The sequence below is a fragment of the Lampris incognitus genome, chromosome 13 (genome assembly GCF_029633865.1).
Source record: "Lampris incognitus isolate fLamInc1 chromosome 13, fLamInc1.hap2, whole genome shotgun sequence".
Classification (NCBI taxonomy): Eukaryota; Metazoa; Chordata; class Actinopteri; order Lampriformes; family Lampridae; genus Lampris; species Lampris incognitus.
In genome coordinates this window covers 48,690,084-48,710,282 of record NC_079223.1, presented here as the reverse complement: position 1 = coordinate 48,710,282, position 20,199 = coordinate 48,690,084, and the positions used below count along the sequence as shown (strand labels likewise).

The following is a 20,199-nucleotide window of genomic DNA, read 5'->3' as shown; positions in this document are numbered from 1 at the left end:
TGGCTTTGCATTGCTGAGGCAGGCTGAAGTTTTTATCCGCAGCTGCTCCGCTTCTGGGTCCGTGATGATATTGTTAGGGATCGCCGATTCCGTGGCTGCAATCTGTTCCACTATCAGGATTTTCCTCGGCATCACAGCAAAATTCAGCCCCTTAGCAAGGATGCCTTTCTCTGCCTGGGTGAGTTGTCTCGGACAGATTCTTCACCCACTCGTCCACATTGTTGCCATGTGTATGGCGTCCGTCTCTCTGTCTACCGCTGAGGGCGCCGTCCGTTGTCTGCTGATGTCTCTGGCTTGCAGTAAGTAGGTCAAACTTCTTTTGCTGCCTGGTTGTTGGCTTTCCATGTTGTGCTAGACGAGCCTTCACTGTGAGCTCAATCACACGTTGGAAGGTGGTCTCATCTAGACGTGACGTAAATCTCTGTTGGATCTGCTCTTTGGCTTTCAAAGCGTCGATGGTAAAATAAGTTTGTCTCACCCGTTCGTTCAACAGCTGGCTCTGTGACTTATGGAGGATATTGCTAGCTTGATGGCCCTTGACTGAAGATTTCATTTGCAGGCTCTTAGGTGTCATCCCACTCTGTCTGCACCTGAGGCTGAATATCAGGTGGTTCTTACAATGCTGTGGTTCCATCTATTCCCCAATCAGGGCTCGAGAGTGCGACCAACATTTTGAAGAGTGCGACTGAAAAAAACGATAGGTGGCACTGGTGCACCCGATGCTGCTCGGGTGAAAACTGAAATCTCTTTCGCAAGCGCAGCATCTCTCTGTGTTCTCCTGACGGTGTTGTGGTCTAAACCAATAAGAGACAGAGCTCGGGCGGGTCCTTGCCTCTGATTGGCTGTGGTCCTTTTCACTGCTCTAAGTAGTGTCGGTTCAAAAAATGCGAGCGACCTGAGCAGGCTGAGCGCCAGAGAACTTGAACGGGAAAATAATAGCCTATAGGTCTACGCGGCAAAACGAGTGAAAATGAAGAGAGGTAGAGCCATTGAAAGTTTTTTCATTAAAAAAAAAAAACGAAACCTACTCCTTCAACCAGCCCTACTGTCACTTTTATTTGGAAATGTTTAAATGTTTTAAATGTTCAATTTAAGCTCAGTGTAGCACTTTAAACACTTTACTTTTCTTTATATATTCTTCATATATATATTCTTTATATATTGTGTTTAAAATAAAGACAAGCTTTTTCTACACCTTATTGTTTTAAAAAATCATTCACATTATATGACAGAAGAGCGATAAAAAGGAGACCTTTTGGTGTTAAAGGCGACGCAGTGAAAAATGTGGGTGCACCTAAATTTTGTGCTGGTGCACCTAAAACAAAAAAAGTTAGGCGCACCAGTGCAACCAATGCAACAAGTTAGTGTAGAGCCCTGCCAATCCTCAGTGAATAGTACACATGGCCATTGTAACTCTAGTTCATGTTCATGGCAAATTGCATATGAAACTGCTCGTTGGTTTTGGTCATTAAACCACTGTGTTGTTTATGAGGGTGGGATACCTGCAGTTAGTTGAGACTGAAGAGGTCACTTAGGGCCCAGACACACCAAACTGACTTGCAGTGACGAAGGCCGGCTGTTGCGTTGCCTCGCCTCACATCGCCTGCCGTCTGGGCCAAAAAGTAGCACTTGAACACACCGCAAAGACTACAGCCGACGGCCAGCTAGCATGTACATTTTGCACCAATTCAGTAAGCTGAACAGCCAATCAGAGTGATCTCTCTCACCGACGGGCTCCACCCATTCAACATGCTGAATCAGCTGGAAAAGCTGCCGACAGGGGTCCGAGTAGTGCCCACGGTGCGAGACACACCGCAAAAAACTAGGGTCACAGACGCTCACCGATGACCCAACATTGGCTGAGGGTTGGCCTGGTGCGTCAGGGCCCTTAGATGATGATGCAACATTTCTCCCTATAAACGCTGTGTCCAGATGAACCGATTCTACTGTCTCTATTTATTTCCCTGGATTATTGAGCATGCATGAAGACAAGTTTGGTTTTTGTGACGTCATCGTACCGTAGCATAGGTAATGCGTGATCTTTTTTTTTTTCATTCTATCTGATTTTATGTTGGTACCTGGGTGTTTTTTTTTCTTTTAAGACTTTAGCTTGTCGAGACAAAAGGACATTCAGGTTTATAATTCATCATATTTTCTGCCTCACACTTGAATAACTTCTTTTTTTTTTTGGCTGTAGAGGATGGAGTGGAAAATTAGTTGATGCTAGCCTCTTAATATTCACCGAAGGGATTGAGAGACGTCAGTGTCAAAACAAAAGGCTACTGAGTGCTCAGTGACATCATCAAAATGAAGCCAAAGCATGGCCAACTTGGATACCAACGCTCAAAACTAAATATCTGATCAGAACTGGTGTAGGCACGCCTACTAACACACGGATTTCCAGTTCGAATCCCCGTGTTACCTTCGGCTTTGTCAGGCATCCCTACAGACACAACTGGCTGTGTCTGTGGGTGGGAAGCCGGATGTGGGTATGTGTCCTGGTCACTCCTCTGGTCGGTCGGGGTTCCTGTCCAGGGGGGGAGGGGGAACTGAGGGGAATAGCATGATACTCTCACACGCTACGTCCCCCTGGTGAAACGCCTCACTTTCAGGTGAAAAGAAGCGGCTGGTGACTCCACATGTATGGGAGGAGGCATGTGGTAGTCTGCAGCCCTCCCCGGATCAGCGGAGGGGGTGGAGCAGCGACCAGGACGGCTCGGAAGAGTGGGGTAATTGGGGAGAAAAATGGGAGGGGGGGTGTATGTGCAATTGGCAGTCAGGTTGATTGTGATTTTAGGAGGAGTAGAAGACTTTTTATGTCATGACACATCATTCCATCTGCTTTTTAAAACTGTTGTTTAAACTCAGAACTCACCTCCACCTCATACTACACATTCTATGCAGGAGTATATTTACAGATGGAGTGAAACAGTTTCAGGGGCAGGGTGGCTCATGAGGTTCGGCTGGTCGTCTAGTAAACGGTTTGAACCCCGGCTCCTCCAGAGATTGTGTTGAAGTGTCCTTGAGCAAGACACTGTACCCCTAACTGCTCCTGATGAGGTTGGTGCCATGCGTGGTAGCCTCCACCATCAGTGTGTGAATGCTTGTGAGTGGCCTGAATGTGACACATGCTTTGTAAAGGGCTGAGTGGTGGGCAGACTGGAAAAGCACTGTATAAATGCAGTCCAGTTACCATTTACAACTTCATATGGCAGCAACTTTCAACTTCCAGGTTTTACTTGCAGTTGTGACGTAGTGTCACTTGCAGTCATGTGTTCTCTCCCCCCCCCCCTTTGTCTCCCCAATTGTATCCAGCCAATTACCCCACTCTTCCGAGCCCTCCCTGTCGCTGCTCCGCCCCCTCTGCCGATCCGGGGAGGGCTGCAGACTACCACATGCCTCCTCCGATGCATGTGGAGTCACCAGCCGCTTCTTTTCACCTGACGGTGAGGAGTTTCACCAGGGGGCATAGCACGTGGGAGGATCACGCTATTCCCCCCAGCCCCCCCCCCCCGAACAGACACCCCGACTAACCACAGGAGGCGCTAGTGCAGCAACCAGGACACATACCCACATTCGGCTTCCCACCCACAGACACGCCCAATTGTGTCTGTAGGGACACCTGACCAAGCCAGAGGTAACACGGGGATTCGAACCAGGATCCCTGTGTTGGTAGGCAACGGAATAGACCACTACACCACCCAGATTCCTCAGTCATGTGTTCTTAGCAGATTTACAATGAAACAAAGGGTAGGGATGGGTACCAAAACGCTTGACTAAATGGGCACTGGTGCTAATTTATTAAAGAAAGTAGTATTGATAAGCTCTGACGTTAACGGTTCTGCTATCAGTATTTGAGAAACTAAGAAAATAAATTTCCTCTTTATTTAGGCTACATAAACGGTGTTTTGCGCCATTTATTTCACCAACTCCATGACTAATTTGCAGTAAGATTGAGACATTTGTCTATGATGCATTTTTGCCATTCCCAATGCAGAAGAGAGGCCTCTCTCTCGAAGCCTTGTCGTATGTGTGAGCCGAGGGGTGGGGCCAGCTCTCTCTCTCTCTCTCTCTCTCTCTCTCTCTCTCTCTCTCTCTCTCTCTCTCTCTCTCTCTCTCTCTCTCTCTCTCTCTCTCTCTCTCTCTCTCTCTCTCTCTCTCTCTCTCTCTCTCTCTCTCTCTCTCTCTCTCTCTCTCTCTCTCTCTCTCTCTCTCACACACACACACAGAAAGAACCTGCTCTTAGTGACGGTGGCGGAGAGAACTAAACAGCCACAAGTCTGCTTATACTTCACTAGAGTTGATGCTGACAAGGCTCGTTGCCACAAGTGCAACAAGTCTCCTGTATGCAAGGGCAGTAACACAGGCAGTCTTTCAAAACGTCTTGCGAAAGTGCATCAAATACAGGCGGGGAAGTGCAGTTTACCACTGCCTAGCTCATAGCTCATCTGTCATTGGCCCTCCACCTCAGGTGTGTTGCGTATGCTAGCAGCCTGGAGCCCACGCGGAGTTAACTAGATTATACAAACTCCAGTTAATGATTAAAAAGTACCACTCTGAATGTGTGGAAGTGAAAGCCTTCTGGCAAGATGTTATTGATATGATTGATCAAATTTTGTCAAAGAAATTACCATTGAGTCCAAAGCTTTTTATTCTTGGTTTATATCCTACCGTCCCACATTTACATAGCAATGAGTTCAGATTTATAGATATGTGTATATTACAAGCAAAACGTGTAATTGTTCTTAATTGGAAAAGTGTTGATGGACCAAGAATTGGTATGTGGGTTAAAGAAATGGCTTCAAACATGTCAATGGAAAAGACAATGTATATTGTTAGACGTAAACAAAGTGCTTTTGATAAAATCTGGGGATTGTTTCTGTACTTCTTAAGACGTAATACTAATGTTGGTAACTTGCTTCAGCAAGAACAAGCTCTGGGGGAGTAGAACAACTCTATCTGACTGTTTATATGCGTAAAAGCAACTGGAAAAAACCACACCCTCTAATCAGTCTGTGAAATAAATTATTGTTATTATTTTTTTATTTATTTATTTAATTTTAATTTTAAATTTTCTTATTTTCTTTAACCCTGCTTTGAATTGTATTACTTGTTATGGGGGGGGGGGTAGGGTGAAAATGTTTGCTGTACTGTGCTATTACTTGTTTTGATGTAATTTGCAAACAAAATTCAATAAATATATTGCTTACAAAATAAAAAGTACCACTCGGTCCAGACATGAGAAAATAAAGCAGTTTTGTTTTTTCTCTTAAAAACAATAACAAAAAGAACAACAGATAAGAGTACTGATGAAGTGCTGGATTGATAAGCAGTATCGGTAAGAGAAGTAGTACTGCTAAAATCTTAATGATACCCATCCCTAACCATGGGTTGGACATGGACTAGTCAGAGTCTTGTGATGTGGAATGACGATTTGTAGCAAATTTGGTAGTTACCCTAAAGTAGTAGTAGTAGTAGTAGTAGTAGTAGACCCTTTGGTTAATGCGTGGGCTCTGCATTACTGGCACTGTTAGAATTGTAACATGTTAAAGCTTGTAGCCTGTTAATGTTTTCATGGGAACTCTTCTGCTTGCATATCACAAGTGTTTTAACAGCAGACAAGTGGGAGACGTTGTATTGTTGTCAAACAACTGTCCTTTAGTCATGTGCTATTCTCTAGAAGTGAATCTGTAGGCACGGTGGTTAGCGCAGTCAACTCACAGCGAGAAGGTTTTCAATTTTAGTATATGTATTGCCGAAGCAATACTAGCAAGAAGGTCTTGGGTTTGAACCCCGGAGTTGTCAACCTTGGGGGGGTGGTCCCGGGTCGTCCTCTCTGTGGAGTTTGCATGTTCTCCCCGTGTCTGCGTGGGTTTCTTCCGGGTGCTCCAGTTTCCTCCCACAGTCCAAAGACATGCAGGTCAGGTGAATCAGCTGTACTAAACTGCCCCTAGGTGTGAATGTGTGGGTCCTGTGATGGACTGGCAGACTGTACAGGGTGTCTCCCCGCCTGCTGCCTAATGACTGCTGGGATAGGCTCCAGCATCCCACAACCCCGAAGGATCAGTGGCTTGGGTAATGGATGGATGGATGACTCTGTAGGCTACTTTTCCACATAGGCCATAACAGACAGGGTGGTGATCTAAAATGATGGCCCTATCTAGCCAAGCCAGGTCATAGGCTGCCTTCTGGGACTGTTCCACTTTCTCAGGTTAGTTTTGACATGAAAAAAGACACTTGGCTTTAAATTGTCTTTTTTCTCTTTCTAACTGCCTGAAGAGAAAACAAATTAAATCTTTCTTATATTTAGGTCAAGTTACATGTGCTGAAGACACTCAAGTCTTTTAGCTACCAACGCAGCATAGTTGGCGCTTTCTTTCATAGAATTCGAGGCTAATACCAAAGAGCGATAACAATTATACACGGTGGCCCAGCGGTTGGCACTGTTGCCTCACAGCCAGAAGGTCCTGGGTTCGTACCCTAGGCCCTCCCAGGTCCTTTCTGTGTGGAGTTTGCATGTTCTCCCTGTGTCTGTGTGGGTTTCCGCCAGGTGTTCCGGTTTCCTCCCACCATCAAAAAGACCTGCGTGTTGGGGTTAATACTCCTGCCTGTGCCCCTGAGCAAGGCAATATCAAAGAAGAACTGGAGTTGGTCCCCGGGTGCTGCAGCTGCTCCTCTACAATAGGATGGGTTAAATGCAGAGAACACATTTTGTTGTAACCGTACAGTGACAAAAATAAAGTGGCTTTCATTTCCTTGTGAGAAGGAGTTGTTTTACCTGGTCCGTGGTGGTAAAATATCCACTGTGTCCGTGTCTTCTAACGTAGTATCAGAGAACGTCTGTGTCTGTGTTTCTCTGCAGAGCATTTGCGAGGTTGTCAGTAGACCCTTCCTGCGATAGAATGAACAGGTACGGAGGGGTAGAGCAAGGGGAGATGTCAACTAGTTGATGGATCGTGGATGGCATCGTTCTTTCGGATCGATCAAAAAAAATAAAAAAGCTGAAATGGGTCACCAAATATAATTTGGTGGTCGTTAATAAACCCGGGCGGCCCACCCAACTAAAGTCTGTGTGTGAAATACTGTTATTATTTTATTTTATTTTGGGGCGGGGGGGGTTTCAACCCTTTTTCTCCCCTATTGTGCTTGGCCAATTACCCCAGTCTTCCGAGCTGTCCCAGTTGCTGATCCACCCCCTCTGCTGACCCGGGGAGGGCTGCAGACTACCACATGCCTCCTCCCATACATGTGGAGTCACCAGCCGCTTCTTTTCACCTGACAGTGAGGAGTTTCACCAGGGGGACGTAGTGCGTAAGAGGATCACGCTATTCCCCCCCAGTTCCCCCTCCCCCCTGAACAGGCGCCCCAACCGACCAGAGGAGGCGGTAGTGCAGTGACCAGGACACGTACCCACATTTGGCTTCCCACCCGCAGACACGGCGAATTATGTCTGTAGGGACGCCCGACCAAGCCGGAGGTAACACGGGGATCTGAACCAGCGATCCCTGTGTTGGTAGGCAACAGAATAGACTGCCGCGCTACCCGGACACCCCGTTATTATTGTATTTCATCATTATTTTTTTTAGGTATACATGGCTTGTGCTGAAAGTGATGTGTGATTCAACCATGTTGGCTCCGTGGCTCTACCTGTCCAGTCTGATTTGTGACTGATTCAAACCACTGATTCAGCTGATGATGATGATTGTTTTGTTTTTAGTCCACAACTAAAGGCTGGCAAACCTTTATCCACCAAAGCTCTTAAGACATTTTTAGTTGCGTTTTGGTCACTGTGCCTGTCGTTGTGTGTCTGTGTGTCCAGGCCCAGCAGTTGCTGTCTGCATGTCAAGAGAAGATTGACGTGTCCAATACAGAGGGTTATGACCTTTTCATCTCTCAGCTCAAAGAAGGCTTGAAGAATACCTCGCACGAGACAGCAGCTAACCACAAAGTGGCCAAGGTGAGTTGGAGACACCTTTCTGATGATGAGCGCACCATTTTACTGTTAACTTGGTTTAGGAACAATATCGGGAGTTCTGCAAACCCGACATGGCCTGTGAATCGAGGGAATGTGTCATAAAATGTGCTCTCGGTGGGCTAAGTCCTAGAAACAGAACTATTTGTTACTGTTGTAGATGTTTGGTTTTTATGAAGAAATGCAAGCATTGGGTTTTTAGTACCCCGAGCAACCAAACTGAAACTGCTCCAGATGGTTACCTGTCAGGATACTTTTATCTGCCTCATACACTTCCACTCGATTCTAATGGGTGCAAAATTCTTACTTGTAAAACATGTTTCAAGTTGTGCAACGCAGCCCTTGAGGAACAACCCTTTTCTGCATAACTTGTGAGCATGGCAGCAACCCTGCTTCAAAAGAGCTTAATAAAAGGATCATCCCAGGTAGCACTATCAGTACCTCATGTCTTCTCATTGTGATTACATCCATGTGTGTCTTCCTGTAGTAACTAGCTATCCAGACAGATCATGTGGACACAAGGAAGGTGTTTTATGCTGTCGGAACAGTCACATGCCATTGATGTGCAATGGCAAATGAGCTGGCGCCCACTTGAAAATTCTCCAATCTATTACTATGCTCACACACCACTGTTTCCTGTGTATGCTGGAGCGCACAAGTAGAACCCACTGACTGTCCAATCCCAGCTGTTACAGGTGTGTCTTGCACAGGACACCTGTGAATCGAGGGAACATCAGCAAAAATACATTACTTAACAGTTGTGTTGTAAACAGGGCTGTCACGATCATGACATTTCATCTGACGATTAATTGTCATACAAATAATCACGATTACCGATTTAATTGTCTTTTTTGGGGGGGGGGGCTTACCCTCTTTTTCTCCCCGATTTTACTTGGCCAATTACCCTGTTTTCTGAGCCGTCCCAGTTGAATAATTGTTTTTATAAAAAGTTTTACAATAATTTTTATGATAATTGCAGTCGGTGAATTGGGGTGGGTGGTGGATCTATAGATGGTTTTTAAATTAGTGCTTTTGACCACCACCTTTTTGCTGCAAATCCAACAAATGGCCTCCTCCAAGTTATTGGCCTCTCCTTTTTCATCTGGCTTAACAACCAACATGTGCCCACAGCGCTGCTGTGGTGTTCGGCTCTGCAACTACGTCCATGATGTTGATGTCAATACATGCTCGTCCAATATTAATAGAATATTATAGAATATTATATATAGAATATTATAGCACATAAGATATCGAATATTATTATATAGATCTGTGAATGTTCTCATTCATCCAGGTCATGGTTATCCAAAGGAATTGAATCGAGTGCAACTGGACTTGGTATATATCCGTGAAATACCTTTGGATTGTTATATATAGAATATTAGAGAATAAGTGTCTCAAGATAAACAGTTTGTTAGTGCTGATTCACCACTCGTGCAGGGGCGCCACAAGATGACATCATTAAAAGAGCGACAGTCAAGCGACAGATGGAGGAAAACGAGGTGAAGTAGTGATAAAACATGACATTTCTGTTAGTTTCATCCTGCTGTTTTTATACAAATGAATGGAAATGATTCTGACCATTATGCAAAATGATGGCGGTCAGCTCAAATAATGGCGATCAGACGATTATGTAATAATTGTGACAGCCCTAGTTGTAAAAAAAATTCTCCCCGGAGGAGAATGCTCTCGGACTCCCTTATGGGGACATGGCATATTAGGGCATACCCCTTAGGGTATGGCTCTGTTTCTCAGACCACAGTTAAAAAAAAAAAACGTGGAGGAAATTCTTGCATGTACAAGTGCAAACCCTTTCAACTGTCCAATACCATACATAACAGGTTCCCTTCAGCGATTCAAGACCTGCCATATCACCAGGGTCTGTACTGGTGCAGGGTGATGCGGGATATATATGTATAATTACAATAGGGATATTGTTTACTGTGATATTGTTTTTAGGGAACTAAAAACTATCACAGTATTTGCCTACATATGCATAAATATTCAAGAATCCAAATAAAGTTCATAACATTGAGCTGTTTGGTAGTATAAAGTATAATATCAAACCAAAACTAACTCAAAACTACTCAAATGTTTCACTCGTTTTCATTAATTTTGACAACAAAACTGTGTATGACACTACGACAATACCTGAATGTTATCCTGATACACTACCACAGAAAGAAGCTAATCGATGATATTGTGTTATTGTCCAGCCCTAGTTTGCACTGATGCTATTGCAGCTTTTTGCCTTCTTCAGGCTGCAGATGACAGTTTGGTGCCCAGTGGCATGTTGTGCAGTCACCTCCTCATACTGTCGGTGGCATGCTTTAGAAGGTGGTAAAGCAGCCACTGTTCCCTGTAAAGGGCCAGGCTGCTGTCACCCCTCATGACTGAAGTGATTTTTACTGGCTGGCGTAGTATCTCCAGTGACCAGAGGATTTGTTGATGTCTTGTTAACTGTCTCGCCTGGAGCACAGCAAAAGTCAGTAGGGAGTAAAATGAGCTTTTTTGCTGCGAGGTGGTGATGGTGGATTTGTTAACGGTGTCTGTTTGTTGGCATTTTTGATGCTCATAGATATTCAACATGACGTGATTGGCTTTGTAGTTTCCTTTGGAAAACCCTTACAATCTTTTTCAAAGTGTGAGTCTTTGTGTGAGTCGAGAGAGAAGGAGAGGGAGACCGACACTTCCCTTACTCCAGCATCGTGCACAAGTGCAACCCTGCTCCGCAGCAGCAGTGCTGAGATTTGAGCCCTGACTGCAGTCTGCGGCACACAGAGCAAACTCTGCAGACCTCATCGGCATATTAATAGCTGCAGCTGGGTGAGGGTAACAAACGGTGCTCCTGTCCTGATAGCAGGCGTCCACCCTGACAGCCTATGGATGTGGTACAACAACTCAGAGAGGAATGAGAGATGTTAAGCCCTTCAGTGTGGGCCTGGGGCTTTTCTAACTCTTTGTCTACCTGGAGACCCCAAACCACACTGCAAGGAGTTCCCTCATTTTGTGTCCTGTGATCTCCTGCAGAGCTTACATGTATCATGCTTAGTATGGAGCAGGTTGGCGAGGAGCTGAAGGGAGGATACTCCTCATTGCTTTCCCATACGGGCCACCAGCTGGAGCAGTTGATGCTGCAGCAAATGGCTCTCATTGCTACCCAGTTTCCAAAACTGTTAATTTTTCTGCTCTGCCTGTTTCTTCCATCGCCCCTTGGAGACTCCAGAACCAGCTGTGACAGCTGCCTTGATGATGGATCTGTTTACCCTGGGAGTCGCCCCTTTCCTGGCCATGGTTGATGATGCTGTTCATTAAGGCTGCAAATGACAGACTAATTCACAGACTAATGTGACTGGCTGTGAATGTTTGCTAATGAAAACAAAAATCACAGAGCGTTTTTAATCTTCTAACACATATTCTACAAGGAAATGTTGATAGTCTTTTTCAAGTTTCTATGATGTCAAGAACATCGTAGAAACTCAGCATCACTTTATCATAACCCAGAACTTTTAACACACATCTGTAGAGAAATGTTCTCTCTCTCTCCCTCTCTCTGTCTGTCTGTCTGTCTCTCTCTTTCTCTGTCTGTCTGTCTCCCCCCCTCTGTCTCTTTGTCTCTGTCTGTCTGTCTGTCTGTCTGTTCCTGTCCCTTTGTCTCTCTCTGTCCCTCTCGCTCTCTCTCAAATTCAAATTCCAATAGCTTTATTGGCATGACGTAACACATGGTGATGATACGAGAGGGGGGTCACTTAGTTTTAGATGTGTCCAAAAGTTCATTGCTCTTGTTTGTATTTTTAGTATTGGTGGGTATTGGACTAATTCTGCCCTGCATGCATTGTTTGTAGCTTTCCTCTGGACATGTAGGAGGATCTTACAGACCTCTGCATGCAGGGTGTCAGTGGGGTGTTTATCCCATTGAGTAAAGTCTTGTTTTGTAAGTGGACCCCACACCTCACTGCCATAGAGTGCAATTGGTTCAGTAACACACTCAATTAATTTTAACCAAATTCAAACTGGTATTTCTGCCCCCCGCATGTCCCACTGTATACACATCGATTTACATAGTTTTAGCCTTTTGGCCTTGGAAAGTTGAGAACCAGGTCAGTTCCTTCATTGACTACACTGTTAAACAGGAAGGGCTGAGTTTCATTTCATTTGCTCTTACGGCTTTCTCCAAGACAGAAAAAGGCAGAGACAGCTGCCACTCTTCTACTGTCTTTTCTTTTTACTCGTTTTTCTACCAAAAGTCTACCATCCTCACTCACTGTACAACCATTATCTCTTTGCCCCACCCCCCTCATTGGCAACAGTTCACTAGAGTCTGGGGGGATGGATTTCCCTCATAGGGCCCAGACACGCCAAACCAACTAGCGGCGACGAAGGCCGACTGTTGCGTCGCCTGTCATCTGGGCCAAAAAGCAGCACTTGAACACACTGCAAAGACTCCAGCTGACGGCCAGCTAGCATGTACGTTCTGCACTGATTCACTAAGCTGAACAGCCAATCAGAGTGATCTCTCTCACCGACGGGCTCTGCCCATTCAACATGCCGAATCAGCCGAAAAGCTACCGACGGGGGTCCGACTAGTGTCGACGGTGCGGGACACACCGCAAAAACTAGGGTCACCGACGGCCTGACATTGGCCTGGTGTGTCAAGAAGCTGAAGGATGCCCACATGAATGTTGTGTCTGAACTGTGGAAGAAGCTGAAGGGTGCACACATGAATGTTGTGTCTGAACTGTGGAAGAAGCTGAAGGATGCACACATGAATGTTGTGTCTGAGCTGTGGAAGAAGCTGAAGGATGTACACATGAATGTTGTGTCTGAGCTGTGGAAGAAGCTGAAGGATGCACACATGAATGTTGTGTCTGAGCTGTGGAAGAAGCTGAAGGATGTACACATGAATGTTGTGTCTGAGCTGTGGAAGAAGCTGCAGGATGTACACATGAATGTTGTGTCTGAGCTGTGGAAGAAGCTGAAGGATGTACACATGAATGTTGTGTCTGAACTGTGGAAGAAGCTGAAGGGTGCACACATGAATGTTGTGTCTGAACTGTGTAAGAAGCTGAAGGATGCACACATGAATGTTGTGTCTGAACTGTGTAAGAAGCTGAAGGGTGCACGCATGAATGTTGTGTCTGAACTGTGGAAGAAGCTGAAGGGTGCACACATGAATGTTGTGTCTGAACTGTGGAAAAAGCTGAAGGGTGCACACATGAATGTTGTGTCTGAACTGTGGAAGAAGCTGAAGGATGCACACATGAATGTTGTGTCTGAACTGTGGAAGAAGCTGAAGGGTGCACACATGAATGTTGTGTCTGAACTGTGGAAGAAGCTGAAGGGTGCACACATGAATGTTGTGTCTGAACTGTGGAAGAAGCTGAAGGGTGCACACATGAATGTTGTGTCTGAACTGTGTAAGAAGCTGAAGGATGCACACATGAATGTTGTGTCTGAACTGTGTAAGAAGCTGAAGGGTGCATGCATGAATGTTGTGTCTGAACTGTGGAAGAAGCTGAAGGGTGCACACATGAATGTTGTGTCTGAACTGTGGAAAAAGCTGAAGGGTGCACACATGAATGTTGTGTCTGAACTGTGGAAGAAGCTGAAGGATGCACACATGAATGTTGTGTCTGAACTGTGGAAGAAGCTGAAGGATGCACACATGAATGTTGTGTCTGAACTGTGGAAGAAGCTGAAGGGTGCACACATGAATGTTGTGTCTGAACTGTGGAAGAAGCTGAAGGGTGCACACATGAATGTTGTGTCTGAACTGTGGAAGAAGCTGAAGGATGCACACATGAATGTTGTGTCTGAACTGTGGAAGAAGCTGAAGGGTGCACACATGAATGTTGTGTCTGAACTGTGGAAGAAGCTGAAGGGTGCACACATGAATGTTGTGTCTGAACTGTGGGAGAAGCTGAAGGGTGCACACATTGGGCCAGTGGGTGGAGAGAACACGCTGGGCTGAGGTCGCTGCTGCCTCAAGGTGTTTGGTTGTACATTGTTATACTTGTACGCATGTCAGATGCATTTCTGTGTGTGTACTGTATGTCACACTAGGGCTGTGACGGTATGGATTTTTTCTTACTGTGGTTAATAAACGACATATCTCCACAGGGTTTGGCGGTTAACCCCACCTTCCTTTGAAAATTAATATTTTTTTCCACAAATGTGGCATATTGCCTCATCTAAATTCGCTGGCTGCCCCTTGACATCTGGCTCAAAGCCAAAATGTGCCCTAATGGGCAACGTAATATTTGGTTTTGGAACTAGTGTGTATTTGTGTCACCCTGTGATGGCCTGGCGGCCTGTCCAGGGTGTCTCCCCGCCTGCTGCCCATTGACTGCTGGGGTAAGCTCCAGCATCCCCGCGACCCTGAGAGCAGGATAAGTGGCTTGGATAATGGATGGATGGATGGAACTAGATTTGTCGCCATTGTTGAATGGAATAATGCCCGGTGGCTCGTGTCAACGGTGTGGGCATCGCCACATGAGAGAAGCAGCGGTCACTGTTAGCACCTGCCATTAAACTCTAACTCCCAGCCATTTACCTTATGCATCTGTCTTTTATGTCCGTGTATTGTGTGTGTATATAATCAACTGAACGTTATCTGCACTATTACAAGTACTCATAATAATCAGACACACAAAAGAAACCCCCAGTGTGTTTAATGGAGGGTCCCACCCCCTCGCTTGCTAAGCTGAAGTGACGAGCAGCTGATAAGTTCTGTTTCTCCAGAAGCCCTTGAACATACGATGGAAGACCGTCGATGATCATAACTAAACATTGATTATTGTTTATATTCATATCACAAACCACATGCACTCTAGTAGGACACAATAATAAATGAATAAGTACAACAAAACATTGCGGTGAATGCAGTAATGAGCTCAACCCTGTGGTAGGCATCACCAGACCGGGGTCGCGTGGTTATCGTCACGGCCCGACATCAAACCCCTGTTAACTGCTCAGGGTGATTCTGCTCTGCTGCGTAGTGCTACCGTGAGTTGTTTGAGTTCCAGTTATTGGGTTTACTTTGCGAGCAGCACGGTGGTGCAGTGGTTAGCGCGGTCACCTCACAGCAAGAAGGTCCTGGGGTCGAGCCCCGGGGTAGTCCAACCTTGGGGGTCGTCCCGGGTCGTCCTCTGTGTGGAGTTTTCATGTTGTCTCTGTGTCTGCGTGGGTTTCCTCCCACAGTCCAAAGACATGTAGGTCAGGTGAATCAGACATACTATAATTGTCCCTAGCTGTGAATGTGTGTGTGTGTGTGTGTGTGTGTGTGTGTGTGTGTGTGTGTGTGTGTGTGTGTGTGTGTGTGTGTGTCTAATCTTGCAAACTACTGGTCCCACCAGCCTACATTGTTTTATACACAGTTATGACTGTATGCTGAAGAACCTGTCCTGGTTGTAGTGATTCAAAACCTTCGAAAAATGTTTGTTGTCGCCCTCACCGCTCCCTCTCTCCATTCACTCTCTAGCTCGCTTGACCAGCACTGCTCTGTCGCTGCCTGATCTAAGTCAGCCATGCACATAAATGACAGGTATCTACAGTTGACTTGGATGTGGCAGCGACATGATCAGAAGTTATTAAAAGAAATTTGACCAAAAAAAAAATAAATGCAAAAGTTATAAATGAACTTCCTCTAGGTTGCAGTCAAGACAGGAAGTGGATGGATGGATTGCATTAAATAGAGCTTTTCTAGCTGGAGCAGCCACTCGGAGCGCTTTCATATTCTTGTGGCTGCCTGATCTGAGTCGGCTGTCGAAGTGACTCGTGCGAGTGTAAGTGGTTACCCAGCTTTATCTTACAATGAAAATAAAGACGGGGTCAGGATCGGAGTAAAACGGCCGCATTAGCAAACCTTGTCTTTTTGAAAAGTTAAAGTTCATATTAGACTTGGTCGCATTCGTGCGAGGGTCCGCCTAGGAGGCTGCACATCCACAGACTGACAGGCAAAACCTTTTTATCAGGTAGATTTTTTAGCTGGGGTGCTGCATACGAAAAACTTTATTTTCATACTTCTCGTTCAATCGACTGGAGCACTGCGCAAAAGTCTTAGAATGAATGGACAGAAAAACTGGGTTTTTCTTTTTTATCTGTCCGCTGCTAGTCTTGCATACTACTGGGCATGTCAGCCGAATAATTTTTTTTTTTGGTGATTTTAGTTTTTTGTAATGTTTGTGAACAGTTATGACTGTATGATCCAGGACCTCTCATGGTTGCAGTTATTCACAATCTTTGAAAAGACTGTTTTACATTACAGTTGAGTGCTAAACTACTGCGCTGGTATTTCACCCAAGTGTGATCACCGGAGAAGGGAGATCTGCAGGCAGTGCCTCCATAATTTCCCTTCTCCCGGTATGCGAAAAACGTCCGAGCACCAGAGAAGGGGAGATACGCCTGGCGGGGGTCTGCGCTCTACTGAGTGCACTCTTCTAGGTTTTCAACTCGAAATTAAGCCTTTCTCTCTCTCTCTCTCTCTCCCCCCTCCCCCATTTGCTCTTCCACCAGTGGGCAACAGTGACCTTTCACCTGCCCCACCATGTGCTGAAGCTGGTGGCCAGCGCCATAGTCAACGAACTGAAGAAGATCAACCAGAACGTGGCTGCACTGTCTGTGGCCTCCTCTATCATGGACAGGCTCTCCTACCTCTTGTCCAGTGCCAGGCCCGAGCTGGGGGTCGGCCCTGGGCGCTCTGTAGATAGGTAAGTTGGAATCAAATGCCCTTGCTAAAATAGAAGACTCCCCCCCCCCCCCCCTTTCCCGTTTTAGAGGAAAAGTTAGGTTGAATCATACTGCAGAAAGCGTCATATCATAGCCTGGTTCTACGCGATCAGGACTAATGCTTTGTGATTACTTGTTTGTGCTAGTGGGGGGGGGGGTTACAAAATGGAGTTATGGGTGAGTTAAACTTTTGATTTAGTACCAAAACTCCCTTACATAATGCACACAGTGCCCTAAGCCAGAATTGCAACCCATAGTCACATTTCAAGTATTACTTATGTGTAATGCTACACTCTAATAATGGGTCATAGACTTGTAAATGAACTTGAAAGTCAGCACGATGGATACTTCAAACTCTGCACAGCAGGCTTGTAAAGGGGGGCAGTTTTCCTATGGCAAAGGGTAGTAGCACAAAGCTGCAGATCTGTTGTTAGAAAAAGAACACATTATCATTTTGATGTTCATATTTCATCACTTATGTAAATGAGTGAATGCACACAATAGTGCACCAAAATGAACTGACCACAAATCACAATGTGAAAGAGTAGATGTAACTGTCCAGTACGGCTGCTGTTCTTCATCAACAACATTTGACGAGGGCGTCCGGGTGGCATAGCAGTCTATTTATTTATTTATTTATTTTAATTAACCAGGAGGATCCCGTTGAGATTACAAACCTTTTTCAAGGGAGACCTGGCCAAGATAGGCAGCACAGTTACAAAATCACACAGTTCTGTTGCCTACCTATTCTGTTGCCTACCAACACAGGTATCGCTGGTTTGAATCCCTGTGTTACCTCCAGCTTGATCGGGCATCCCTACAGACACAATTGGCTGTGTCTGCGGGTGGGAAGCCGGATGTGGCTATGTGTCCTGGTTGCTGCAGTAACACCTCCTCTGGTTGGTCGGGGCGACTGTGTGGGGGAGAGGGAGGGCGTGATCCTCCCACATGCTACGTCCCCCTGGTGAAACTCCTCACTGTCAGGTGAAAAGAGGTGGCTGGTGACTCCATGTGTATCAGAGGAGTCATGCGGTAGTCTGCAGCCCTTCCCGGATCGGCAGAGGGGGTGGAGCAGCAACCGGAACAGCTCGGAAGAGTAGGGTAATTGGCTGGATCCAATTGGGGAGAAAAAGGGGGCAAGAAAAGAAAAGAAAAAGTGACTAGGTCAATTGAATGCATTAATTGGCATATCAGTGTGTCGATACATCATGTTTGATGTATTATGCACTTTTCTTTGAACTACAATTAAATGCAAGTCACAGTTGTATTGAGCATGCTTACTTTGTAGCTCACTTCGTGGCCTCAACCCATTTGTCTTTCATTCCTACATGATAGCAGTGGCGTCCAGCTCAGCGGTTGCTTGGTTGAGTGTGTATGCAGCGTTCACAAAATCACGGCAGTGGCAGCTGCGAACACAGACTCTGACTGTGTAACTGAAGCTTCGTTCAGAAATTCTAGAGCAAAGTAGGGATCCTGTTTATCAAGAAGAGTTGAGAGAGTCCTGGATGTGACCAGCATCTCCTGGAATCCAAAAAAATTCAGTGTGGGAGATTTTTCTGACAGCTTGGAAGACTGAATGGTGAATGCTGTGGTCAGCACTGAATTTGTGCTGCGCTCTTATATTGCCACACATTTATACCGTGATGATGTGGCGTTCCATTATAACGGCGCATGTACTTTCTGCTACTGAAACCATCGGTGGTGGTTTTTACTGGTCATAGCAGTAATTCAGATGATCGTTTATGTATTGGGCTACATGGTTGCCTGCCCAAGTGCAGGTCATTGTCTCTTTTTCTCTGTCATTATGGTATATACCATTTGTGGCACGGTGGCGCAGTGGTTAGCGCTGTCGCCTCACAGCAAGAAGGTCCTAGGTTCGAACCCAGGGGTTGTCCAACCTTGGGGGGTCATCCCAGGTCCTTTCTGTGTGGAGTTTGCATGTCCTCCCCGTGTCTGCGTGGGTTTTCTCCAGGTCCTCTGGTTCCCCCACCATCAAAAAGACATGCATGTTAGGGTTAACACTCCTGACCGAGGCATGGCAAGACCAACGGAGTTGGTCTCTGGGCGCTGCACGGCAGATGGCCACTGTTCCTAGCTACACAGCTAGTAAAGGTTAAATGCAGAGGAAGAATTTCCCCACGGGAATCAATAAAGTAATAAAAATAGAATAAATTCTGGCTGTCTTTAACGCGTGTGGTGGTATGATGAACTTGTCTTGTGTCCTGTTGCTCGGTATAAGGAATTTTCCGGGATGGAGTTGTATCGAGTTGGTGACCCCAAGGCAAAAACGTCTTAAGTCTCAGATTTCTTAAAAAAAAAAATGTTTTGTTGCCTGTGTAAAACTGAAATGGCGTTGTTCTCAAAGTACTTCAGCCATGCACCAGCGTTTCGGTGCTGTTGGTAAAGATGCACACGATGAGGTAAAAGCATCCAGCCATGGGATGCGCACACACACACACACACACAGCAACAAACAAACTCTGAATGAACTTAAACCTCTTCCCTGCTGTCCTCAGGTCATTGATGTACAGTGAAGCCAACCGGAGGGAGACGTTCACATCGTGGCCCCATGCAGGTTACAGGTGGGCTCAGCCTGACCCCATGGCACAAGCTGGATTTTACCACCAGGTAGGCTGTGAGAACCGAGTCCCTCTGTCCTTGTGCTCAGGAACAGTATTTGTGAGGCAGATAGAGATGGGAGTCGCTGCCCATCTTTCGGCGCAGGTTGAAAACTCACCTCTTCGAGAACTACTACCCTGTTACTTGTTCTTAGCACTTACTGTATTCACTCATTAAAAAAAAAATCTCTTTCTTGCACTTTTACTTTAGCACTGGTTTTGCTCTTAGATGCTTGTTTAGATGCACTGATGACGAGTAGTTTAGATGCACTTATGACCTCTGATGACTAGTAGTTCTGATTTCCTACGTTAAATGCACTTAAATGCACCCAGTCGCTTTGGATAAAAGCGTCGGCTAAATGACTGTAATGTAATAGAGATGGATCAGCAGAGTGTGTGGACACGGTGATATGTCAGGTACAGCAGAATTATGTTGAGATCATAAAGCGGGAGTCCAGAAACTTTATTTAATGTCCTTATGGCCAAGGGGAAGAAACTCCTTCTGAGTCTCTGTGCTGGTCTTGTGGCCACGAAGGCATCTGCCTGACTGCAGCAGCTGAAACAGTCTGTTGTTTGGATGATGGTGATCCATAATAATTCTTTTAATGTTCTGTAATTTCCTAACTGCAGTTTATATATCAGTGGTGGCTGGTGCTAAAAGATTTTAGGGAGGGGGGGTGCAATTTTACCTTGGCGCAGCACACCTGACAGCTGCTTTAATGGCCACAGTCACAGAGTTATTAAGAAGGACAATGTGGCCTATAGATTTTATCAGGGCTCGGTGGATGATTGACAGTCGAGACGAGGCGTCGTGATGGGTGTGAACATGATTGACAGCCACGAGAATCGTGCAATCGCATTAGATCAAAAAACATTAAAACA

The 20,199-nt window shown here is 45.7% G+C and overlaps 1 protein-coding gene across 1 annotated transcript in view; it reads left to right on the top strand.

The window, feature by feature from the left end:
- The window catches only part of birc6 (baculoviral IAP repeat containing 6), a 274,230-nt gene that overhangs the window by 9,257 nt on the left and 244,774 nt on the right, over positions 1 to 20,199 (top strand). Inside the window, exons 3-5 of the mRNA XM_056291274.1 lie at positions 7,820 to 7,957; positions 16,487 to 16,680; positions 19,216 to 19,327. Coding sequence (XP_056147249.1) covers positions 7,820 to 7,957; positions 16,487 to 16,680; positions 19,216 to 19,327 — 444 coding nt within the window. The remainder of the gene's footprint in view (positions 1 to 7,819; positions 7,958 to 16,486; positions 16,681 to 19,215; positions 19,328 to 20,199) is intronic.